This window comes from Helicoverpa armigera, chromosome 14, assembly GCF_030705265.1.
Source record: "Helicoverpa armigera isolate CAAS_96S chromosome 14, ASM3070526v1, whole genome shotgun sequence".
NCBI classification, from domain to species: domain Eukaryota; kingdom Metazoa; phylum Arthropoda; class Insecta; order Lepidoptera; family Noctuidae; genus Helicoverpa; species Helicoverpa armigera.
Window position 1 is genome coordinate 1,679,249 of NC_087133.1, and position 20,084 is coordinate 1,699,332.

Sequence of the window (20,084 nt, forward strand, 5' to 3'; positions counted from 1 at the left end):
GTTGACGTGACATTTTGCCATTTGACAGTTTGTCGAAAATTTCATTTCGCAATTCGTGCTTAGCGTCATTATTTATTTCGTGATTTAAAATGGTTCTAAGTTATTAAAGTTCAAGTTCTAAGTCCATAAAATAGAAGTGAAGTGTTGATAAAGCAACTATGCCTTCGATCGACGTGTTGCCCCCGCCGGGGATGCCCATGGAGCCCCCGCCTGAGGAGCCCCAAGCTCCCCCTCCGCCAGTCATTGGCATCATCTATCCTCCGCCAGAAGTGAGGAGTATCCTTTTAAATAATTCATTTACACATTATACTGTGTGTATGGTGAAGAATAGGGATGTTTAATGCAGTGAGTTTACCAACATAACCTCAAAATATACAATATAATAGGAGTTAACAACTGGTGTACATCAATCCTTACTATAAAGCATATACTGTAATGCTTTAGTAGGTATGAAAGTAATTCATATTAACCATTTTATAACATTACTTCAAATATTTAGGTTATTAGTCTAGTAATTATTTACTCAGAGTTGAGTATTGGATAGGCCTATGTCCAGCAGTGGACTGCGATAGGCTGATGATGATGATGAGTATTGGATTCGAAACTGCTAATAAACTACCTCAATATTACAAATGAAGCTGTTAAAAGCTAATAAGCTTATAATTATTGCTTGTTATTCTGCTATATTGCTGTGTATTTATTTCAATAAACACAACACTGATTATTTACCATCATACATAGTTATTAATGTCAATTTTCTTTCAGTCACTTGTAAGCACACAAAACATTTTGCAGAATTCAACCATCTGAAGAAAGGCCTACTGATACACATGATGATGAAATCATATCTTCCTTATTAAATAGGTAACCTTATATTTCTTGCTTAATGAAATATATATTTATCATTCCATGGCCATTTCCTTAACCACTTCGTCTAGATATTGTTGACAAGACTGCAAGCTTCGTAGCTCGTAATGGACCCGAGTTTGAAGCCCGTATTCGTCAGAATGAGCTCGGGAACCCAAAGTTCAACTTCCTCAACTCTGGAGACCCGTACCATGCTTACTACCAACATAAGGTCAAGGAGATCAGAGAGGGAAAGGGTGAGTCTGAAACAATTAAATAACATTATGTTTGTGTACATGTAATATACAAAATCATTGCATATATGTAGTTCAATGATAGAATTCGTCAAAGTAAATAGTACAATTTACTGTATTTAGAATGCTGGCTTAACCTTCCATATAGCCCTATATAATCTGCAGAAACAACCATTGTTAATTTTGGTGTCTGTCTAGCTACTATTTGATTATAGAAGCTTTCATCAGTTTTTATTTCAATGTAAAATTTTCTGGTAATTAGGACCAGACCCAGGCGCACCAGCCCTCATAGGAGTTCCAGCAATCCAAAGACCTGGTCTAGCACCAGCTACAGCAGCCCGTCAACAGGAACTACTAAAAGCTGCTGCACCAACTGAGCCTCCTCCACCACGTGACCCCCCACCAGATTTCGAGTTCATCGCAGACCCACCCTCTATCTCAGCTCTAGAGCTTGATATTGTCAAACTGACTGCTCAATTCGTCGCCAGAAATGGACGACAGTTCCTCACAGACTTGATGAAGAAGGAGGAGAGAAACCACCAGTTTGACTTCCTTCGTCCACAGCACTCGCTGTTCCAATACTTCACGCGTTTGTTAGAGCAGTATACAAAGGTTCTGTTGCCTCCAAAGGAATTGGTTTCCAAGCTCGCAGCTGAAGTTCGCAGTGGGGTTTTAGAGCAAGCTCGCAGTAGAGCCGCCTGGCATTCTCACCAGGCGCGACGCAAGGCCGCTGATGAAGCGAAGATAGAGAAGGAACGTTTAGCGTACGCATCTATTGATTGGCATGACTTCGTTGTCGTTGAAACTGTAGATTACCCAGCAGGAGAGCCTGGAGAATTCCCACCTCCCACGACTCCTCTTGAAGTAGGAGCTCGAGTGCTCGCACAAGAGAGAGGCGAGGATATCACACATGGCAATGAGGATGACGATACAGAGATGCAGTTGGAATCCGAGTCAGAATCGGAGTCTGATGACGGGCTAGCCGAGATGGAGGACCGCACGCAGCAACAACAGCGTCCTGACGATAATCGCGTGCAAGACATGGAGGAAGACAGCTCATCATCTGATGATGAAGGTCCTCCGGAATCTGGGCCACGAGCACCGGGTGACGAAGCTCCTCTCCCGCCGCGTGCAGACCGCGTCGTCGTTAAGAAGTACGATCCTAAACGTGCGCGACCACAACCAACTCCAGCTTCAGAGGAATGGCTGGTGTCTCCTATCACTGGAGAGAAGATTCCTGCGAACAAGGTAGCAGATCACGTGCGCATTGGATTGTTGGACCCGCGCTGGTTGGAGCAGCGTGACCGCGCCGCCGCTGAGCGCACTGATCGGGACGAAGCACTCGCTCCTGGGGCTGCTATCGAAGCTTCACTTAAACAGGTGCGTTTTAACTTCTCTATAACAATCTTATCGAATTTACATATAAGAATTTATGTGATGTTTGACTAATTTATAAATATTTCAGCTCGCCGAACGTCGTACGGATATTTTCGGTGTGGGTGACGAGGAAACTGCCATTGGTAAGAAAATCGGTGAGGAGGAGCGTCGCCGCGATGACCGCGTGACATGGGATGGTCACACCTCCAGCGTGGAGGCTGCCACGAGAGCTGCACGTGCGCACATCACGCTTGAAGACCAGATTCAGCAGATACACAAGGTTTGCTAAAATATATTTCGTTATACTGTCAGCATTCACTGTCTTAGCGACAGATTAACATAGTGCAATTAATTAAAATATTAAATACTTTATTGTTCTGTTGTTCAAGACATTGTTTTTTTTATGTGACAAAAATAGTATTACACGACGTAATGGGAAAACGAGAACCATTGTTTAACAAAAAAAAATGTGGTTATAGCATAGTAATACCGCATCCTACGATTACTCGAGATCACCGAATAGCAATACCATTTCTTATATTAATATTCCACACAGGTCAAAGGTCTCCTACCCGATGAAGAGAAAGAGAAGATCGGTCCTAAACCAGTGGGTCCATCGGGCGTGACCCGCGCGGCCCCGCCCCGCCTCGTGCCGGCGCCGCCCCCTCGGCCTCCGCCCCCCGCCGCCCCCGCGCCGCCCGCCCCGCAGCCGGTCCTGCTGCAGCCGCTGCCGTCGCTGATGGTGCTGCCGCCGATGGCTCCGCGCCCGCCGTTGATACCGACCCCGGTTGGTGCTGTTACGGCGGTCGGTGCTGTTGGTGCTGTAGGTCAGTATCATGAAATAGTATATAAAGTCTCTTTAGCAGAACAGAGATCAGTGTTACGAATGCACTCGCATACATTGAGAGTTCGATGTTATTACTTAAGTCATTCCTTAGTGAGGATTTCTTTGACAATCCGTCAAGTTGAATGCGGGGGCTATTGTGATAATAGAAATTGGAAGCTATCCTTTATTCTCCAACTATTTATGATTGCTCAACCACTATCTCACCTGAGGATGAGATCGAAGGAGCGCTGAAACATCTTGACGAACAATACATATTCTTTCTTTCTCTGCACAGTAGTGGATCATTTCAGTAGTTTTTACTTAACTATGTTGACACAATTAACAATGATAATTTTATGTTCAGGCGCGGTAGCAGCGGGCGGGTTCCCGTTCGGCGTGGTGGAGGAGGAGGAGGGCCCGGCCGCCAAGCGAGCGCGCACCGAGGACGCGCTCGAGCCAGAGCACTCGTGGCTCGCCAGGCATCCCGGACCCGTGCCGCTACAGGTAATGTTCCTCGGAAATGTGGTCTGGTCGTGTTGGATTAGAATTACTTACCGTTTAAAATCACAAACGATTATCTAACTTTGTCGAAAGCCCTTTGTAAAGACTCGCTAATATCCACCAATGATTCGGGCACTTACTGTACAACATACAATATTACAGTATACAATATTTTTTTAAGGTATCTGATTACTATTACTCGCAATGTTTAAATACGAAAACATTTTACACAGCCTGCGTTCAACTATAGTATATTAATTGCAATTTTTACCGACTTCGGAAAAGAAGAGAAGGTTCTTATTTCCGAGTCTATTTTATAACATGTATTTATAAAATTGTATTGTCGCATCCCAGGTGGCGCTGCCGTCGCTCCCCGAGCGCGCGGAGTGGCGGCTGGACGGGCGGGCGCTGGCGCTGAGCGTGGCGCTGTCCAGCTCCGTGGCCGAGCTCAAGAACCTGCTGCAGCGCTCCACCAACATGCCCACTGCCAAGCAGAAGCTGCACTACGAGGTAACATACACCTGCCCTATCGTATCCCTAAGACATTTTCCACTAATCTCAATGTTTAGGGCTGGTTCTCAAAAACGTTTGGTTGCAGAAGCCTTAAGAAATAATTATTAAGACAGGTAACATAATATTTACATTATAATATTATAATATATACATTTTATTTAAAATAACTACAGTATGGACAGGCTTTGCCATGAAGCACAACTTCATAATTTATTTGAATATGATTTGCCAATTATAACAAATACATATGGCTTGATTATTCAAAAGTGCACTGAGGGCCTAATAATATTAATCTATGAAATGAAATCTAAAGTCAAACAGCACCACCAAACCAATGTCTATTTGCTGCAATATTACCTATAATCCACTTATTGTATGTTACAGGGCCTGTTCTTCAAAGACACGAATACGTTAGCTTACTACAACGTGCCTCCTGGCGCCGTCATACACCTGCAGGTCAAGGAGCGCGGTGGACGCAAGAAGTAGATGCACTTACCACCATCTTTCCATATATTATACATCAATTTATATCGTGTGTGAAAAACCTGCTGTATATGACGGTATTATTGTAGGTGTCTGACATTCTTCTTGATTATTATAGTGAATTGTAAGCTAATTAATTAAATAAATATCTATGATATGATGCTGGTCTTTTATTTTATTGCCTTGATTAATAATTTCTGGATGAAAACGAAAATCTATTTTAGCGTGATGAAAAGTAAGACTGGGAATAAGATGGGTGGAGCTACCCAATTCTCACATTAAAACGAATACATTTATAGCAAACATTTATTATAAAAATGTATAAAAAATAACAAAAATGACAATATTATAACAAAAAGCATCGAGAACAGTTAATCATAAGCGTGTTATGATTATTACAAATATTTCCCTTTTAATAAAACATGATTTCTAAAATCTAAAAATGGAATTATGCAATTACGTAGATATAAAAATAACCATTGCTGATGGAATGTATAAAACCTGGATATTGCACATCAAAGCACCATGAGATTGTCAAGTAAAATTGTAAATAAAATGTCTTCATAAATATATTATACCGCTTAAATCTATGATCACATGACGTCAGATTCTGAATGATACAATAACAATATTCAACAATAAACCATTCAATAAAAAAAATCATGAATAAAAAGGAATGTTAACACTTATCAAAGAATGTGAGAACTATTAAAAGCTGACTGTGCTCGATTTAAGCTTAATATTTAAATGCACTAATAGGAATGTTAGAATATCAATATAAATTCGTCAGTATAAAAAGTTGGCTATGGAATGTTTCCCATATTATTAAGGAAGTTAATGAGCTTCTATAGACTAGCTATTTGTTGTTAACGTAGCAACAATTAGTAGACATAATTGATAATTAATTGGTACCGTAGAAGACTCGTGTTTTTAAGACTTACTGCCATCATTCTTGATGACAGTCGCTTCCAATGATAAAAGTTACGATTCCCAGTTCCCATTGTGAAAAAGGGAGGGTGCTATACACCGTGTATAGCTCCATCTCTCTCACACTCCAATAAATATAACAAAGTTCCCCTGATTTCTATAAATATAGAGATTTAGCTAAAAGCTGCAACAAATGCAGAGAAGAGGCACTGATTAGCACCAAGATTTAACAATGCTTAGCTTACAGTGATATGTAGTTAGTATCCTCCAAATTTAATGGCGGCTCGCCACTTACTTTCGAGCCCATGTAAATAATTCATTAAAATATTTTTGTAATGGCAAGGCAATTTTTTAGTGACTTTACAGCTACAAATTGCACAAAAATGTACCCCGTCTAAATGCACCTTAAATAAAAAATGTTTTTGCGCAGCGACTAATGCGCGAGTTCTGAGCCGCCATTAAAGTTTGACAAGAGCAATATTAGAGTATATTTGCCTGAGTTTATCCGAGCTTAGGAATGGTTTCAATGACTTCTCTGTAGCGAGCTAGCATGGGCGTGTAGATATTGTCGTGGTCTGGGTATGGAGTTGCGACTGGGGACACCTTTAGTTCTGAACCTGGGGAATAGAAGTGAAGAAGGGGTTTAAAAATATTTCTAAAAATGTTCGGGCTCAACTGTTACTACATATTTTCTTATAGATTCTAGAACTTCGTCTCTATAGTCAACCAACCCTGGTTAAACATTATTTAATATTATTATTGTCAATATATAGCACAATAGAACGTTGAGGTTAGATAGTTACCAGGCAGCGTGACGCCAGTCTCAGCGCTCCACACTTCGGCGGCGCGTATCGCCGCTCCCAACAACGCTGCGTTCGCGTGCTGATCCTGAAAACGATGAACATCTTCAGTAAAAGTTCATTTTTAGTAGAAAAATAATTGAAATGCTCGGAGTAGCAAAGTAAGCATTTGTGTAGTCGTGCGAATCAGCGAGTCGAGACAAGTGCATTAGGGTTATGAAAGGGCCTATTTTCAGTCCTCAAGCGCCACAAAGAACCTGTGTGTAGGTAATAACGACACGCTTCAACAAAATATATGTATAAAGAGTGCAGTGTATGTTTACCTGTACGTATACAGGAGTATTGAAGACATCGGAAAATATCTGCAGCAGCTCCTTGTTGACTGACGCGCCGCCCGTCGCTATCACACGAGATGATTTATCTGTAACACAGTAATTTTATTGATATAATTTCTTGTTAGATTACAGATGTTCTCAGATACGGAAACATTTCTTTCCATTCGGTAAGGAATTGCTGGAGCTGAGGTTTCTATCGCTCATCCCGGCCGCTGCGGTGGAGATGGAAGACATCATAGGAGTAGACTCCCGTAGTGGTGGGGCTGCGTATGGCGAGTTTCGGGAAGCTCATCGTCCTTCCGTTTCCTAAGAGACCACGGGCCCGTGTTAGCAGAGCGCGCGTTGTGCCCCTTGCTCTTCGAAGAGAGTCAGCAAACCCCAGTAGGTTCCACTAGGAACAAAGCCTGTCGGGGCTGCGGGATTGTTCGAAAGAGCTACCGCGGCCCTGGTACATAAAGTGCTTAAGAAGGAACATGGAGTCATTAGTACCGAGCGTGAAGCCCATGTCCTCTGCATGTGCCCGCCGGGCGAGCGCCTGTCCCTCCAGCAGAGCGCGCGCCTCGAACTGCGGCGCCGCCCGATCCGCCGCCCGCCCCGCCGCGTCCCATATCCAGCGCCCGGCAGCGGCCCGAGGTACTATCTCCGCCGTGTCGTAGTAGATACCTGACAGGCATAAATACGAGGAACATAAGAATTGTACAGTCTCTAAATGAAAAATGACCATTTGCTCCACCGCTGGCAATGACTACGTGGACTAAAATTGACGCTGATAACTCGGGGAGGCTGCTAGTTAAACCGATTTTCGCAAGGGACGATCTTAAAACAAGGTCAGAACAAGTGGTCACTGGAGTCAGAGTCACTATTTTTGGAAGATCCCCGATAGATAAGATCACCAATGTCATTATCTCTCTAGCTAGCTAGATGCAAGGTTCTGCCACTCTGCTGTAGGGCCCTTCAACGAGTTTTATGTAGCTAAGATGGAAAATATCAAGATCTTCTCGTTATTGCATCTACCTTTAGGTTCTATCTTCAGGGGGGAAATTACCTACATATTCTGTCTACAAAAGACACTTAGTAACTTCACAAAGGAACTTATTTACTCACCTAAATACCCCATATTTCCTCTCACAGTAGCTCTAAGCAGCTCGTTGAAAGCCTCCCAGCTGTGTCCCGCCAACCTGTCTCTATGGTTCTGCCTTGTCAGAGAACCATTGGCGAAGCAGAGCAGCGCCATATAAGGAGCTTCGGGCGTGGGGCCCACCAGTACGTGCCCGGCGGCCGGCGCGTGCGGACCTGGTAGACCTAGGAGCAGCGTGTCGCTTGTGCCTAGTGAGAGGCCCACCCAACCAGAGCGCAGGCGAAGACCTAAGGAATTACGTTAAATATTGGTAAAGGGATGTAAGCCACACACGTTGCTTTAGATATTTCTGAAAGTTACATTTTCATCCTCAATGTAACAATGACATAATTAGCCCATCATCATTGCTACCTTTCACTATTGTCCAACACTTGAACAACCTTGAAAAAGGGGGCCAAAATGGTCCTTTGAAAAAAAACTGAACTAAACATTAGCGAATTCGAATGTCAGTAGCAAATATTCGCATTACCGAATACCTATGTATATTCAAAAAAATTAAATTATAAATTTAAAAAAACCCCCGACCCAAAAAAAGTACGCAATAATTATGACAAAAGTTTAAAAACGCTAAACCCTATAAAAAGCAAAAAATAACTTTTAACACTACGTAAACTAAATTTTGTCGTGTCGGGGGACCGCTCTAATTCATTACTTTAGATACGTGTTTTTTTTTTTAAACGAATGTTGTAATTAGGTAGGTATCATTTGATTTATTTAAGTATTTATGAAGGTAAAAAGCGGTCCCCCGACACGTCAAAATTTAGTTTACGTAGTGTTAAAAGTTATTTTTTGCTTTTTATAGGGTTTAGCGTTTTTAAACTTTTGTCATAATTATTGCGTACTTTTTTTGGGTCGGGGGTTTTTTTTAATTTATAATTTAATTTTATTTCATGCTTTTTAAAGGAGCTCCTTAATTTTTCCTGCTTTCATTTAATTTATTTTATCTTAAGAAGGGGTCGCTATATGCGATCTCGGCCAAAGGAAGCTGTTTAACAATCCTCATGACAAACTGGCTCTGGGAGAATTGCACAGATTGAGAAACAATAAAGATTAACCTTTGGACATTCTAGATTTTCAGCAAAAATATAAATCGGTTTATCCGTTTCATTCCGGCATTCCAGGATTTCATCCGCCACATCCCATTTCCAGCATCAGGTTCTCGTCAATCAGAAATATGAAGAGAACTCGTCAAGACAAATTCAACGAGCCCAAACTCGACGGGTTTACTAAAAGGCAGTTCAGGGTTACGTCTTCTATCTTCGTGTCCTAACAGCAGACAAGCTCAGTGCTTCCAAAAGACATTAGTGTTTCAAATTTCAGATCCCACATATACTTGCAAGTAAACTGAGCGTGTAACATTCCTATCACATCTAGCAAACGAGCTGATGACCTTGAAGACCTGAACCGATTTCCACCAAACATAGCTAAGAACACTCCCGACTGACATACCTTTTAAACAAAAAAAACCGCATTACAATCGGATCATCCGTTTGGGAGCTACGATGCCACATACACACACACACACACACACAGACACGTCAAACTTATAACACCCCGTCGTTTTTGCGTCGGGGGTTAAAAATTGGATGCGCTACAACACTAGTGTGTAAAGTGGGTTCATATTTAACTACTATACTATACATTATAATGTCAGATCAGATAATTTCTTCATGCGGATCCAAAAAAAAAACATATTGGCAGAGAAAAATTATATGTAGGTAATCTCAATTCATACATCACTGACTTGATCAGCAAACATGCCACAATCATTCTCACACACGGCATAAACTTCAGTACATAAAGGTACCTACTTAAGTAAACATGTCAAGATAAGAAACATCACATGAATCGGGATAAGTAAACACATTAAATCATAGTTACAGATAACTGGCGTCTTATCACTTGTTGTCGACAAGTGCCGATTATAACGACTTTGAAGTCTTATCGCGTAATATAATCATAATATTATCGAAACACGAGTGTGATGTTCAGTTGAATTAAAAAAGGAGTTCTTAATCTTATTTTTGATATTACATCATACACCACACTTACATACATGTAATATAGTTTTCACTTGCATCAAAACTACCTATCTTGATTTACAATATTTTAATGTTTTCCTCAGCATAGATTTCGATCCATTTTGCCAGTCAATTTTTATTAGGCCCTTGTCTATACCCTACCCTAAGAGAAAGCTATAAAAACAGTATTTTAATTTAAAAAATATTTAAAATTACTTACCAGCGAGGGCAGAACAATTATCTCCCGTGAAGGCAACAACCTTACACTCGGGCTCGAACCCGTAGCGGCCCACGAAGTAGGAAGAGATAGGGCCTACCACTGTAGCACTGGGAACTGGGGTGCCTAGCTTAGCTGCTAGAGATTCGTCTCCACATGCCTGGGGATTGAATTAGTCACTGAATATTTATTGCACACATTTAGTATTCATATTTAGAAGACCCTAATTTTTGAGCCTTCTCTGTGGGCAACTTAGTTTAATGACCGTTTTATACGGTAGATATAGGGTGTGGCCTGTTGATGTGATAAGAGTTATGGAGGTCGATACAGCAAGCAACTGTTTTAATAATTTGAAAAACATGAATGATGAGTTTTTGGAATACAAGACTTACCTGCAAACACTTCTCATCCCACTTCATACTGGTAATATCCAGTAAATTCATTCCGGATCCATCGGAGAGATCAATGGGTGCTACCTTCCCCGCCAGCAGGGAGCATGCGAAGGAGGAAACTAATGAGATCCTGGCAGTAGCCTGGTAGACTCGGGGACGTTTGTGGAATATCTTGCGGATTTGAGGACCTGTGAAGCGCTCGTATGCTCGAGACCCTGTGATCTTTGATAGTTCCTGCATAGAGATATATTAGTACTGATTATGATTGTTATAGGGGTTGTATTCTGTCGAAATTTTAATTAACTATGACACTGTGCAAAGATTAATATTAACCAAAAATAAAATACAGTTCTTTTGACAGACAGTAGGTATAAAAAATTGTTTTGGTTGGTTATAATTATGTATAACACACAGTTGCTGCTAAATATCTGCTGCTCTAGGAATAAATAAACTAAAAGATTTAACTATTTTATTTTCTTAAAACATACCTCAGCTCCAATAGCCTCTTCCAGTGCCTTACAATCTGCAGTGGTACTGGAATCCATCCAGACAGGCGAGTCGCACACAAATGCAGTGGCCAGCTGTGTGTGTAAGAACTCATCGGGTGACAGCTTGCCAAGCTTTGCTTCTGCGTCTTTAGACCACCATACTGAGCCGTGTTGCTGTAATATAAATGATGAGACATACCTATCAGTGCCAGATTAAACGAGTGTGGGGTCTGTAGGAAATTTACGGCCGGGCTCCTTAAGTTTAAAAAAAAGTAGTTTATTTCTTGCTTATAAGAAGTGTACAAGCGATAATAAAAAGTCAGTTTGGTAGCATATATTTTTAGAACCCTTTAAAGGACATTGGGCAGATTGGTATACCCCACCAATAGCGATGTCATACATATCATTGGATAGGCCTTTTTATGTAGAACAACATTTACTATGACAGCTTTGCTGAAATGTTTGTCCGTTCTGAGATAAAGATCAAAAACTGTGCAAAAGTTAGACTAAAGTTAACTTAATAATCTATTGTTATCTCAAGTTTTTAGCGGAATAACTAAGTTCCACTAAGAGTAAGTTTCCTGAGTCCTATCTGCTGTGCCCGTTACGGTCCATAATTGTTACTATTATTTAGCATTTCAACCTTATACTGTACCAACTGGATATTGGGCGTAATGATAAACCCCACCAATAACAAAGTGGTACATATCGATGGATAGGTCTTTTTAACTGGAACAACATTTACTATGACAGCTTTGTTCTATTGTTTGTCCGTTCTGAGATATGGCTAAAAAACAATGCTAATCAACACTGTAATCTGATTTTCTTTGAAAAATAACACCAATGTCTTTCTTTTTTTATTTTTTTTATAATCATTATGTAAGTCGTGGTGGCCTTGTCGGTAAAGAACCAACCTGTGCGCGGGTTCATATTTTTCAAAGAAAATCAGATTACAGTGTTGATTAGCATTGTTTTTTAGCCATATCTCAGAACGGACAAACAATAGAACAAAGCTGTCATAGTAAATGTTGTTCCAGTTAAAAAGACCTATCCATCGATATGTACCACTTTGTTATTGGTGGGGTTTATCATTACGCCCAATATCCAGTTGGTACAGTATAAGGTTGAAATGCTAAATAATAGTAACAATTATGGACCGTAACGGGCACAGCAGATAGGACTCAGGAAACTTACACTTAGTGGAACTTAGTTATTCCGCTAAAAACTTGAGATAACAATAGATTATTAAGTTAACTTTAGTCTAACTTTTGCACAGTTTTTGATCTTTATCTCAGAACGGACAAACATTTCAGCAAAGCTGTCATAGTAAATGTTGTTCTACATAAAAAGGCCTATCCAATGATATGTATGACATCGCTATTGGTGGGGTATACCAGGTCCCATATATTTGTGCCCATTGTCCTTTTATAACTTGGGCCTGGAAAGCATGGGGCTGATAACAATTGCTGATTTCTATATGGTAACCTTAATAACTATAGTCTGTTTTTTAATCTCGTAGACTAAATTGACACTTGCAAAATGTCAAACTTTCTAATAATTTTGCTAGCTCTGTGGTGCAGTGTTGTACTTACGATACCGGTTCGTTGAATCGTAACTTTTTACAATAAGTCATCCTGAAATAATGGGCTTATCCTTGATGATTACGCATGGCTTTGTGTGGTCAGATATCCCTGGCAGTTTGTAGCACGTCGTACAGCCATGTGTACGTACGTGAATTTTAAATATAAAACTTTAAATGAATATTAAATTCGTCTATTATAGATAAAAAGTTACGATTCAACGAACCGGTATCGTAAGTACAACACTGCACCACAGAGTTAGCAAAATTATTAGAAAGTTTGACATTTTGCAAGTGTCAATTTAGTCTACGAGATTAAAAAACAGACTATACACTGAAAGCTATGGATCTTAGATAATTAGATAGAAGGTAAATGTAGTATTATTACTTCATTATGATAATGCCAAAATTAAATAAAAAAATGCTATTTACTTGTCCAGCACCCGAAACTGCCTCAATAGTAGAGAAATCAACTCCAGCAACAACAAGGCGGTCCATCACCATGTCCAGTGCTTTCACCCATAGCAGTGGTGGAGCGATCACCTCACCACGGTCCGTGCCTCGGACCACACCACCCGCCGTCCTGCATACATAAAATTTGTTTATTTATTGACATATCAGTCAAAACCTAAATTTAGAGATGGGTAAAGAAAGCTCACTGTCAAGTTAATTATGTATTTAAAGAAGAAGAAGATTTAAAGTAAATAAAAAATATTCTGAAGTGGTGGTCAAAGACAAGATGTAATGTCTATAGTCACATAAAAATCATACTAAAATATCTGACTATAATGCTTTTACAGAGTGAAAGAGATGAGACAGGAATTTAATAAAATACCTGAACTCTGGCAGGTCCACATCGAATTCAACATCAGCTTCATGTAACACGCTAAAGTCTTCACCAATTACTATGGCTTTTAGCTGGAAAAGAACAGTTTTATGAATATACTTTCAATATCACTTTCAAAAGTAAACAAGATGACCTTGAAAAAATAAATTAAAACAAATGCATAATTAATTTAAGAAATTATTAAAACACTAATGACTATCAGTAAACATTTTTATAATCAGTACTCTTTTTATTAATGAAACAAAAAAACATCAAGTTCAAAATAATTTTTAGTTCGTTATACAGTTTTACACCCAGTTATACTTGTATTAAAATGTATCGGCAATTTTGTAATGAATTTATTTAATGCTACTTTTAGGAACTTATTAAAACACTAACACAAATCTTAACTGTTCAACCGCATTATTTACTTTTTTTAGCTTAAAAAAAAAGTGCCGAAAGAATAACGCAACGTGATTAATTAAACCTTATCAAGTTGTTTATCAATTATATTGAATTAATTAACTAACTCATTGGCTATACAACGGCTAATGAAAGAGAGATATGTTAAATAGAGATCATCAAAAAAATTGAAAACTTGAATCACATGTTGTGTTAAATAAAAAAAATATTTACGTACCCTTTGAGTACTAAAATCAAAGCCCAAAAAAGTTTTTCTTGAATCCTCAGTCATTTTTATATTTTGACAGCACGGGCGGGCAGTGACACAGCTATTTGTTTCGTTCAGGAACGCGATATCGACTTTGCTTTCGTGACTGAATGCCGTTTTGTAAAATTCCAACGCGATTTCACGATATCATTATAGTATTTTATTAGTCTCAGCACACAAATTAATCGCCGTAGCGAATGTTTGGTACAATTTGATAAAGAATCCCCAGCAAGGTTGCTATTATCTTATATTGAAGAAAATATAATTTACGCAATCGACACTGTTTCGATTCGGGAAGGAGGATGATGATGACACTGTTTCTATAGGTTGAAGAATTTGAATTTAATATTCCAAAAGAGCATTGTATTCGTACATTTATTACTATCTCAGTTTATGACGTTCGGCTCTAATGATAATTCATGCAAATTAAAAGTAGGTACTATTTTCTCATGACAGTAAAAGCTACACACTTTAAAATTAAATGGGGATATATTTTTTATTTGCTCATTTGCTTTTTTTACCTAATGTAAAAATACATATAAATCTATCTCTATAATATTAATATCTCTCCGTTGATAAACTCTGCCAACCAATCTCGAACAGCTACTAGAAAACCAGCGGAGCAGATCAACACACAATAAAACAGTTAGATCGCATTGTTAGCCTTTTTAGGTAACATGGTGGGTATGAATCATAGCGCGGAGGCTTACCTCACAGGTAGGTGGAACGGGTTCAGTGACCTATATAGCCTCACACTAATGACCAACGTGGGTACACATGCTTAATTGAACAAAGCGCCTAATATTAGCTTATGTATGTATATTTTTTAATTACCTGACCAGTAAGTAGTTATATTATGGGTTGGTTTACTTTTTGTAATATACTTGTGTAGTGAATGCCTACTTACTAAATTATTTCATAGATCAAATGGAATTCATACTTAATGATGGATGTTCCTTTTTGAAATTATATACTGTGTCTTAAATAAAGTACTTAGGTAACTAACACCCAAAATTGGTAACAATAGGTGGAAATACATTTAGATTTCACGAATCAGCGCCTAATGATTTTGTCTTCGTGCACCTAAAAATCTGCGATTATAATTTCGGCAGGCGCTAAATAAGTGGCACTAAATGTTCACTGTCTTCTCGGTTTTTAATATCATCACTTAATATATGATACCTACAAGACTGGTCTACTGTACCATCTAAAATCTGGATGGTCTAGATTCTAAATACTTACAGCACTAGCATCGTAATTCCAACTCGCAATTACGTAATCAAAAGTTCGTTGTGTATTCTTGCATTACCTAGTCGCAAGCTTCGCATACCTACCTACTCAGGTTTCCAAATATTGTCATGATCTTAAATGAACTATGTAACAGTACCTAACGTAACTACGATTTGAAATAAATGAATAGCAGTAAGTTAGTAGGTAGGCATTACGTTGGTATCGTGGTCAGAAACGTTACTGTCCGACGGAAGGGTTTGGATTCAATATATCCATGATGAAAAACTTTTATCTGTTTTTCCACTGGCAAAGTCTTGTCAGACTGAAGCTGGATTTAGCGGCTATTATTTCTCTTTACAAAGGCGCTATGTACCTATCAAAATGTAAAGATACAATGTAGGTGCTTCAGACTGACATTTTCGGGAATATATACGCGATATTTTTCCGTAAATTTTGCTCAGTTTCCACGGCACCATCTTGGCATTCTTCCTCGTGTACATATCTATGGCGTTAATTTTCACACTGCCTATCTAGCTGACCGAAAAGGTGCCACCCACACACACGTACACGGACAAGCACACACAGGTTTCCGTGTGTGCAGCAGGGGTGGTATGTAACGAAACTAATCGTATGGAAAACCTACACGGGTGGTGTAGCGCGCTTTCGACGGCTATATTTATCTGTGCCACCCCACCGGGGATTGCTTGGACGCGGTGGGACGAACGCTTACGCCTTTAAACTTCAAATACGTGTCACTTTGCGAGCGTTTGATCAAGATATTAGTGGAACGCAGCCTTTGGGCGGCCTTCTTTATTTAAACTGTTGAAACCAAGGGGAATATGCCGCTGCTAGTACATGGTCGAATATTTTCGGGAAAGTTGATGAAGATTCAAATTGTTTTCAAGCAAGACGAAGCTCACATTTACATACCTAGCATTCTTAAAACATTCAACTATGGACTTGATCTAAGAGTAGCAATATGCTTGTTAATAAGTATAACAATCCCTGTGTGGAGAACCCATCTAGTATTTCTATATAACTCAGTTCAACCCTACTCGGGGCTGCAAGAATAGGGACAACATGATGCAATATGAACAAATAGGACATGCCAACTTTATGTCCGTTTAAAGTTTAATAAATACCCCGTTCATCATCTTCCTAGCCTCTACCCAACTATGTTGGGGTCGGCTCCCAGTCTGACCAGATGCTGCTGACTACCAGTGTTTTACATGGAGTGACTGCCTATCTCATCTCCTCAACCCAGTTAAGGGCAACCCAATACTTGGTAAGCGTGGTTGTCAAACGGGCTTCTGACTACCCTTACCGACTGCCAAAGATGTTCAAATGACCTTCCAAAACACTGAAGGACTCGGTATGACAATCGCCCACAGATCGACCATGCCAAACGTTCCTTAACCTTATGAACGATCGTCCCATTCGACTTTGACTGGGCTATGAGCTCTTCCTGAATAAATAACCCATTTTGTAGTTAATAAAATAAATAAATAGGACGAAAACATTATAATATGTATTGGTTAAATTAAACATTATATTACGTCTTTCATTGCGGTGGATCGGTTATCGTGGACACACAGACAAGACTAACTCGATACCTTAGCCGCAGAATGAAGTTCAACTTCGGAACTAAAATGTTGCGGTTATTTATTTGGTACTAACCGACCGTGACCGACGCTATTTTAATCATACTAATCGGTATTGAAAATTAAATGAACTATGAATACTTCTTCAGTAATATAATAAAGAGGAAACATTTGTTTGTTTGTACCCAGGCTCCGAAACTACTGAACTGATATTAATTTATTTTGTTGTAAAGCTGCACTCTTCCCGTGTAACATAGGCTATATTTTATCCCAGTAAGGGCGGAAAACAGCTTTACGACTGTAAACTTTAGAACCTATGTAGGTTACATTTTTTTGTTTTCTACATTATAATCGGTTTGCCAGATAGGGTTTTTACCATTCTAGTTTTGGTCGGGCTACGAAAGAACTTAAAAAGAATTAGGTACAGTATCAGCCTCCACTAATTGAAAATCTACACTTTTTAGAACCCAGGTACTAAAATCACGACGTGATTGCTCCAAAACGCCTTCAACTGTCGGGAAAACTAATACATGACATGTTAAAGGCAATTGAGTTTCTATACCAGATAGGCCCAAGAAACATCGTATCTACTAGTTGCAGGATTACAAAAGGAGCAAAGATCCTTTGGAGGTACTCCATAAGTTCATACTACTAGAAATCGCCAAGGAACACAATGAAACATAGTAACGTAGGCGAATTATTCACAATTAAAACTCGAAGCCCCAGCAAAAATCTTCAAAACAACAACCAATATTTGAAGCTCAAATAAAAGAGAGAAATCCAAAAATGCCAAGTGATTATTCAGCATAGTGAGCACTTGGCAGCGGCCGAGAGCACGGCGCTAGTTCGTGCCAAACGCAACAGGTGGCGCCACATGCACATAGCATTTTGTACGAGAGTTAGTTTTTCAATGTGGTACTGTAATGTAAAAATTGGGTAATTTGCATTTTTTTGTAATACATATAATGATATGGAATCGTCGTTGTTTATTAAATTGTGTTATTCTATGAAGAGTGAGGTACACTCTGCTGTAATTAGTGCAATTTTCACATTGTAACTTACTGACTTTCTATGTCCTTATTTTTTCTTACTACGACATCGTAGCAGGAGATCGTAGCAAGGTCTACATCGTAGCACACTACGTGGTGCTGCTACGTCGTAGCCCGCTGGACCTTGCTACGGAGTCGTAGTCATTCCCAAAATTCCGTTGACAAGCTTGACACTAATAGGCATAGGTATATTCACCAGCAGATTCTGGTATTAAATTAGAAATATGTTATAATTTTTTTAAGAAATCAGCTCGTTTATTAACGAAACATTTCTTGTAATAATGTATCTCAGTTATAAGCCACAAAAACTTCAGAGCGTCAAAAATACTTGAAAGAACTATAACAAGTTCTATTGTAATTCTGTTCCTCAACTGAGCTGACCAGCGTGTTCACAAAAAGTTGATTCGTGAGCGATCATCTGTGACATAGCGTAGCGCTACGAAATGTCGTAGCAGTTCTACGGTGACAGTTTGCTACGAAAGTAAAAGCTTGTGAGTAGCACAGTATACAAAAGGTAAATTCGAATTTCGCTTTTGGGAACTTCTCCACAAACCCGGATAAAAAATCTATCGACTTCCTCGATAAATGAGCCATCTAATGATGAAATATTTTTTCAAATAGGACCAGAAGTTTCTAAGATTGGCGTGACCAAGCAAACTGAGTCTTCAGCTTTATAATATTACTATATCTGGTGTCTGGTACAATTATTGTATGTTAATAGTACAATAACGTAGCGGCTACGAAATTTCGTAGCAGTTCTATGATATATGTATATATGAAAAACAAGGTATGGTTTTAAAAGCTACAAAAATCATTCACATTTTTATACTTGTAGAAGTATTTAATGTTATGTTTTCCAGATTGATTGCAGTTTTGTAACCGTATTACACGGCAAAGACTCAGTTTCCAGAACAAGACAGAGATGGAGCTATATATCTCTTTTCAGTTCTTTTTTTTCATAGGTGATGGAGAAAAATTTAAATTTTTTGCAGTCTAATGAATTTATGAAGGTTCTGCTAATATTACTATTGGAATCTGTATTTTTACTTGGATGACTGTGGTGCTCAAGGCACCCAATACCATAGCTAAGAACCGGACATGACTGTACTTCAGAAAAAATATTTATTTTACATTGAAACTTTTTGGTAATATTGTCTATTTTGTAACAAGAATTGTATTCCTTTTTCAAAATTGAAGCTATAGCATAAAAGTAGTGCATGTTTTATAATGTTAGAGTTAGTGTGTGTGTGTGTGTGTGGTGGTACGTCGGTGTGGTACGCGCGAGTGGCGTCTGGGTGTCGGGCCGCGCCGCGAGGATGCTGCGCCTCTTAATATTGTAAACAAGAGCTTTTTCGATTGGTGGGCGGCACCGCGCACGCGCCGCAAGACCATTACTTGTAGCGACGTCACGAACATTTAATTTATTGTGATTTTTTTTGTTTGGATTTTGTTTTTTTTTATTTTAGTTATTATGTTAGTTTTGATATGTAAATAGGATAGAGTGATTCGCCAGATAAAGAAAATATAATAATTTTGGGCGGAAAACCGAATATTACACCAAAACGTCAAATGTTCCTTCAAGGTTTCTATCTAAAGCACAGCGTTGACGGTAATGTTTAATATCTTGATTTAAGCAATTGAATGACTAAAATATTAACGGTGTTTGATCATATAAGACACCAATAAACGTTGATTGATCTAAACTTGTAACAACATAAAGTAAAATTATTGTCACGATAATACCGAGCAGAACAATAATAAGGAATTGTTTGTACCGGAACAGCGTGTTGCATGTAATGCTACTGTGCTTAAGAAATGAAAAGCTTCGAAGTAGGTTGTAAGTGAGTGTCATAAGTTGAGGAACGTTTCCAGAGATAAGAGTGGAAATCGATTGTAGCGTGGTGTGTGTTGCCGCCGGCACGAGGTCGCGGCGGCGGGCGGCGCGCGGGCGGCGGGCGCGGGGGCGCGGGGGGCGAGCGCGTGCGCGGGCCGGCCGGGGCGCGGGCGGCAG

At 39.3% G+C, this 20,084-nt stretch overlaps 2 protein-coding genes across 2 annotated transcripts; one reads left to right on the forward strand and one right to left on the reverse strand.

Moving 5' to 3' along the window:
- The first annotated feature begins 19 nt into the window (after positions 1-19).
- On the forward strand, positions 20-4,960 carry Sf3a1 (Splicing factor 3a subunit 1). The gene is made up of 8 exons (XM_049836934.2): positions 20-276; positions 939-1,103; positions 1,363-2,480; positions 2,566-2,757; positions 3,034-3,304; positions 3,668-3,807; positions 4,159-4,314; positions 4,702-4,960. Exons 1-8 carry the CDS (start codon positions 159-161, stop codon positions 4,801-4,803), a joined length of 2,262 nt encoding a protein of 753 aa, XP_049692891.2. The 5' UTR covers positions 20-158; the 3' UTR covers positions 4,804-4,960.
- A 131-nt stretch (positions 4,961-5,091) lies between these two features.
- LOC110380032 (xylulose kinase) lies at positions 5,092-14,399 on the reverse strand. The gene is made up of 11 exons (XM_064037833.1): positions 14,164-14,399; positions 13,533-13,615; positions 13,130-13,280; positions 11,119-11,292; positions 10,631-10,864; positions 10,242-10,398; positions 7,967-8,227; positions 7,352-7,525; positions 6,851-6,948; positions 6,531-6,615; positions 5,092-6,344 (listed from the first exon to the last, which is right to left on the reverse strand). The coding sequence occupies exons 1-11, from the start codon at positions 14,215-14,217 to the stop codon at positions 6,229-6,231; spliced, it is 1,587 nt and encodes a 528-aa protein (XP_063893903.1). The 5' UTR covers positions 14,218-14,399; the 3' UTR covers positions 5,092-6,228.
- Positions 14,400-20,084: the final 5,685 nt, after the last annotated feature.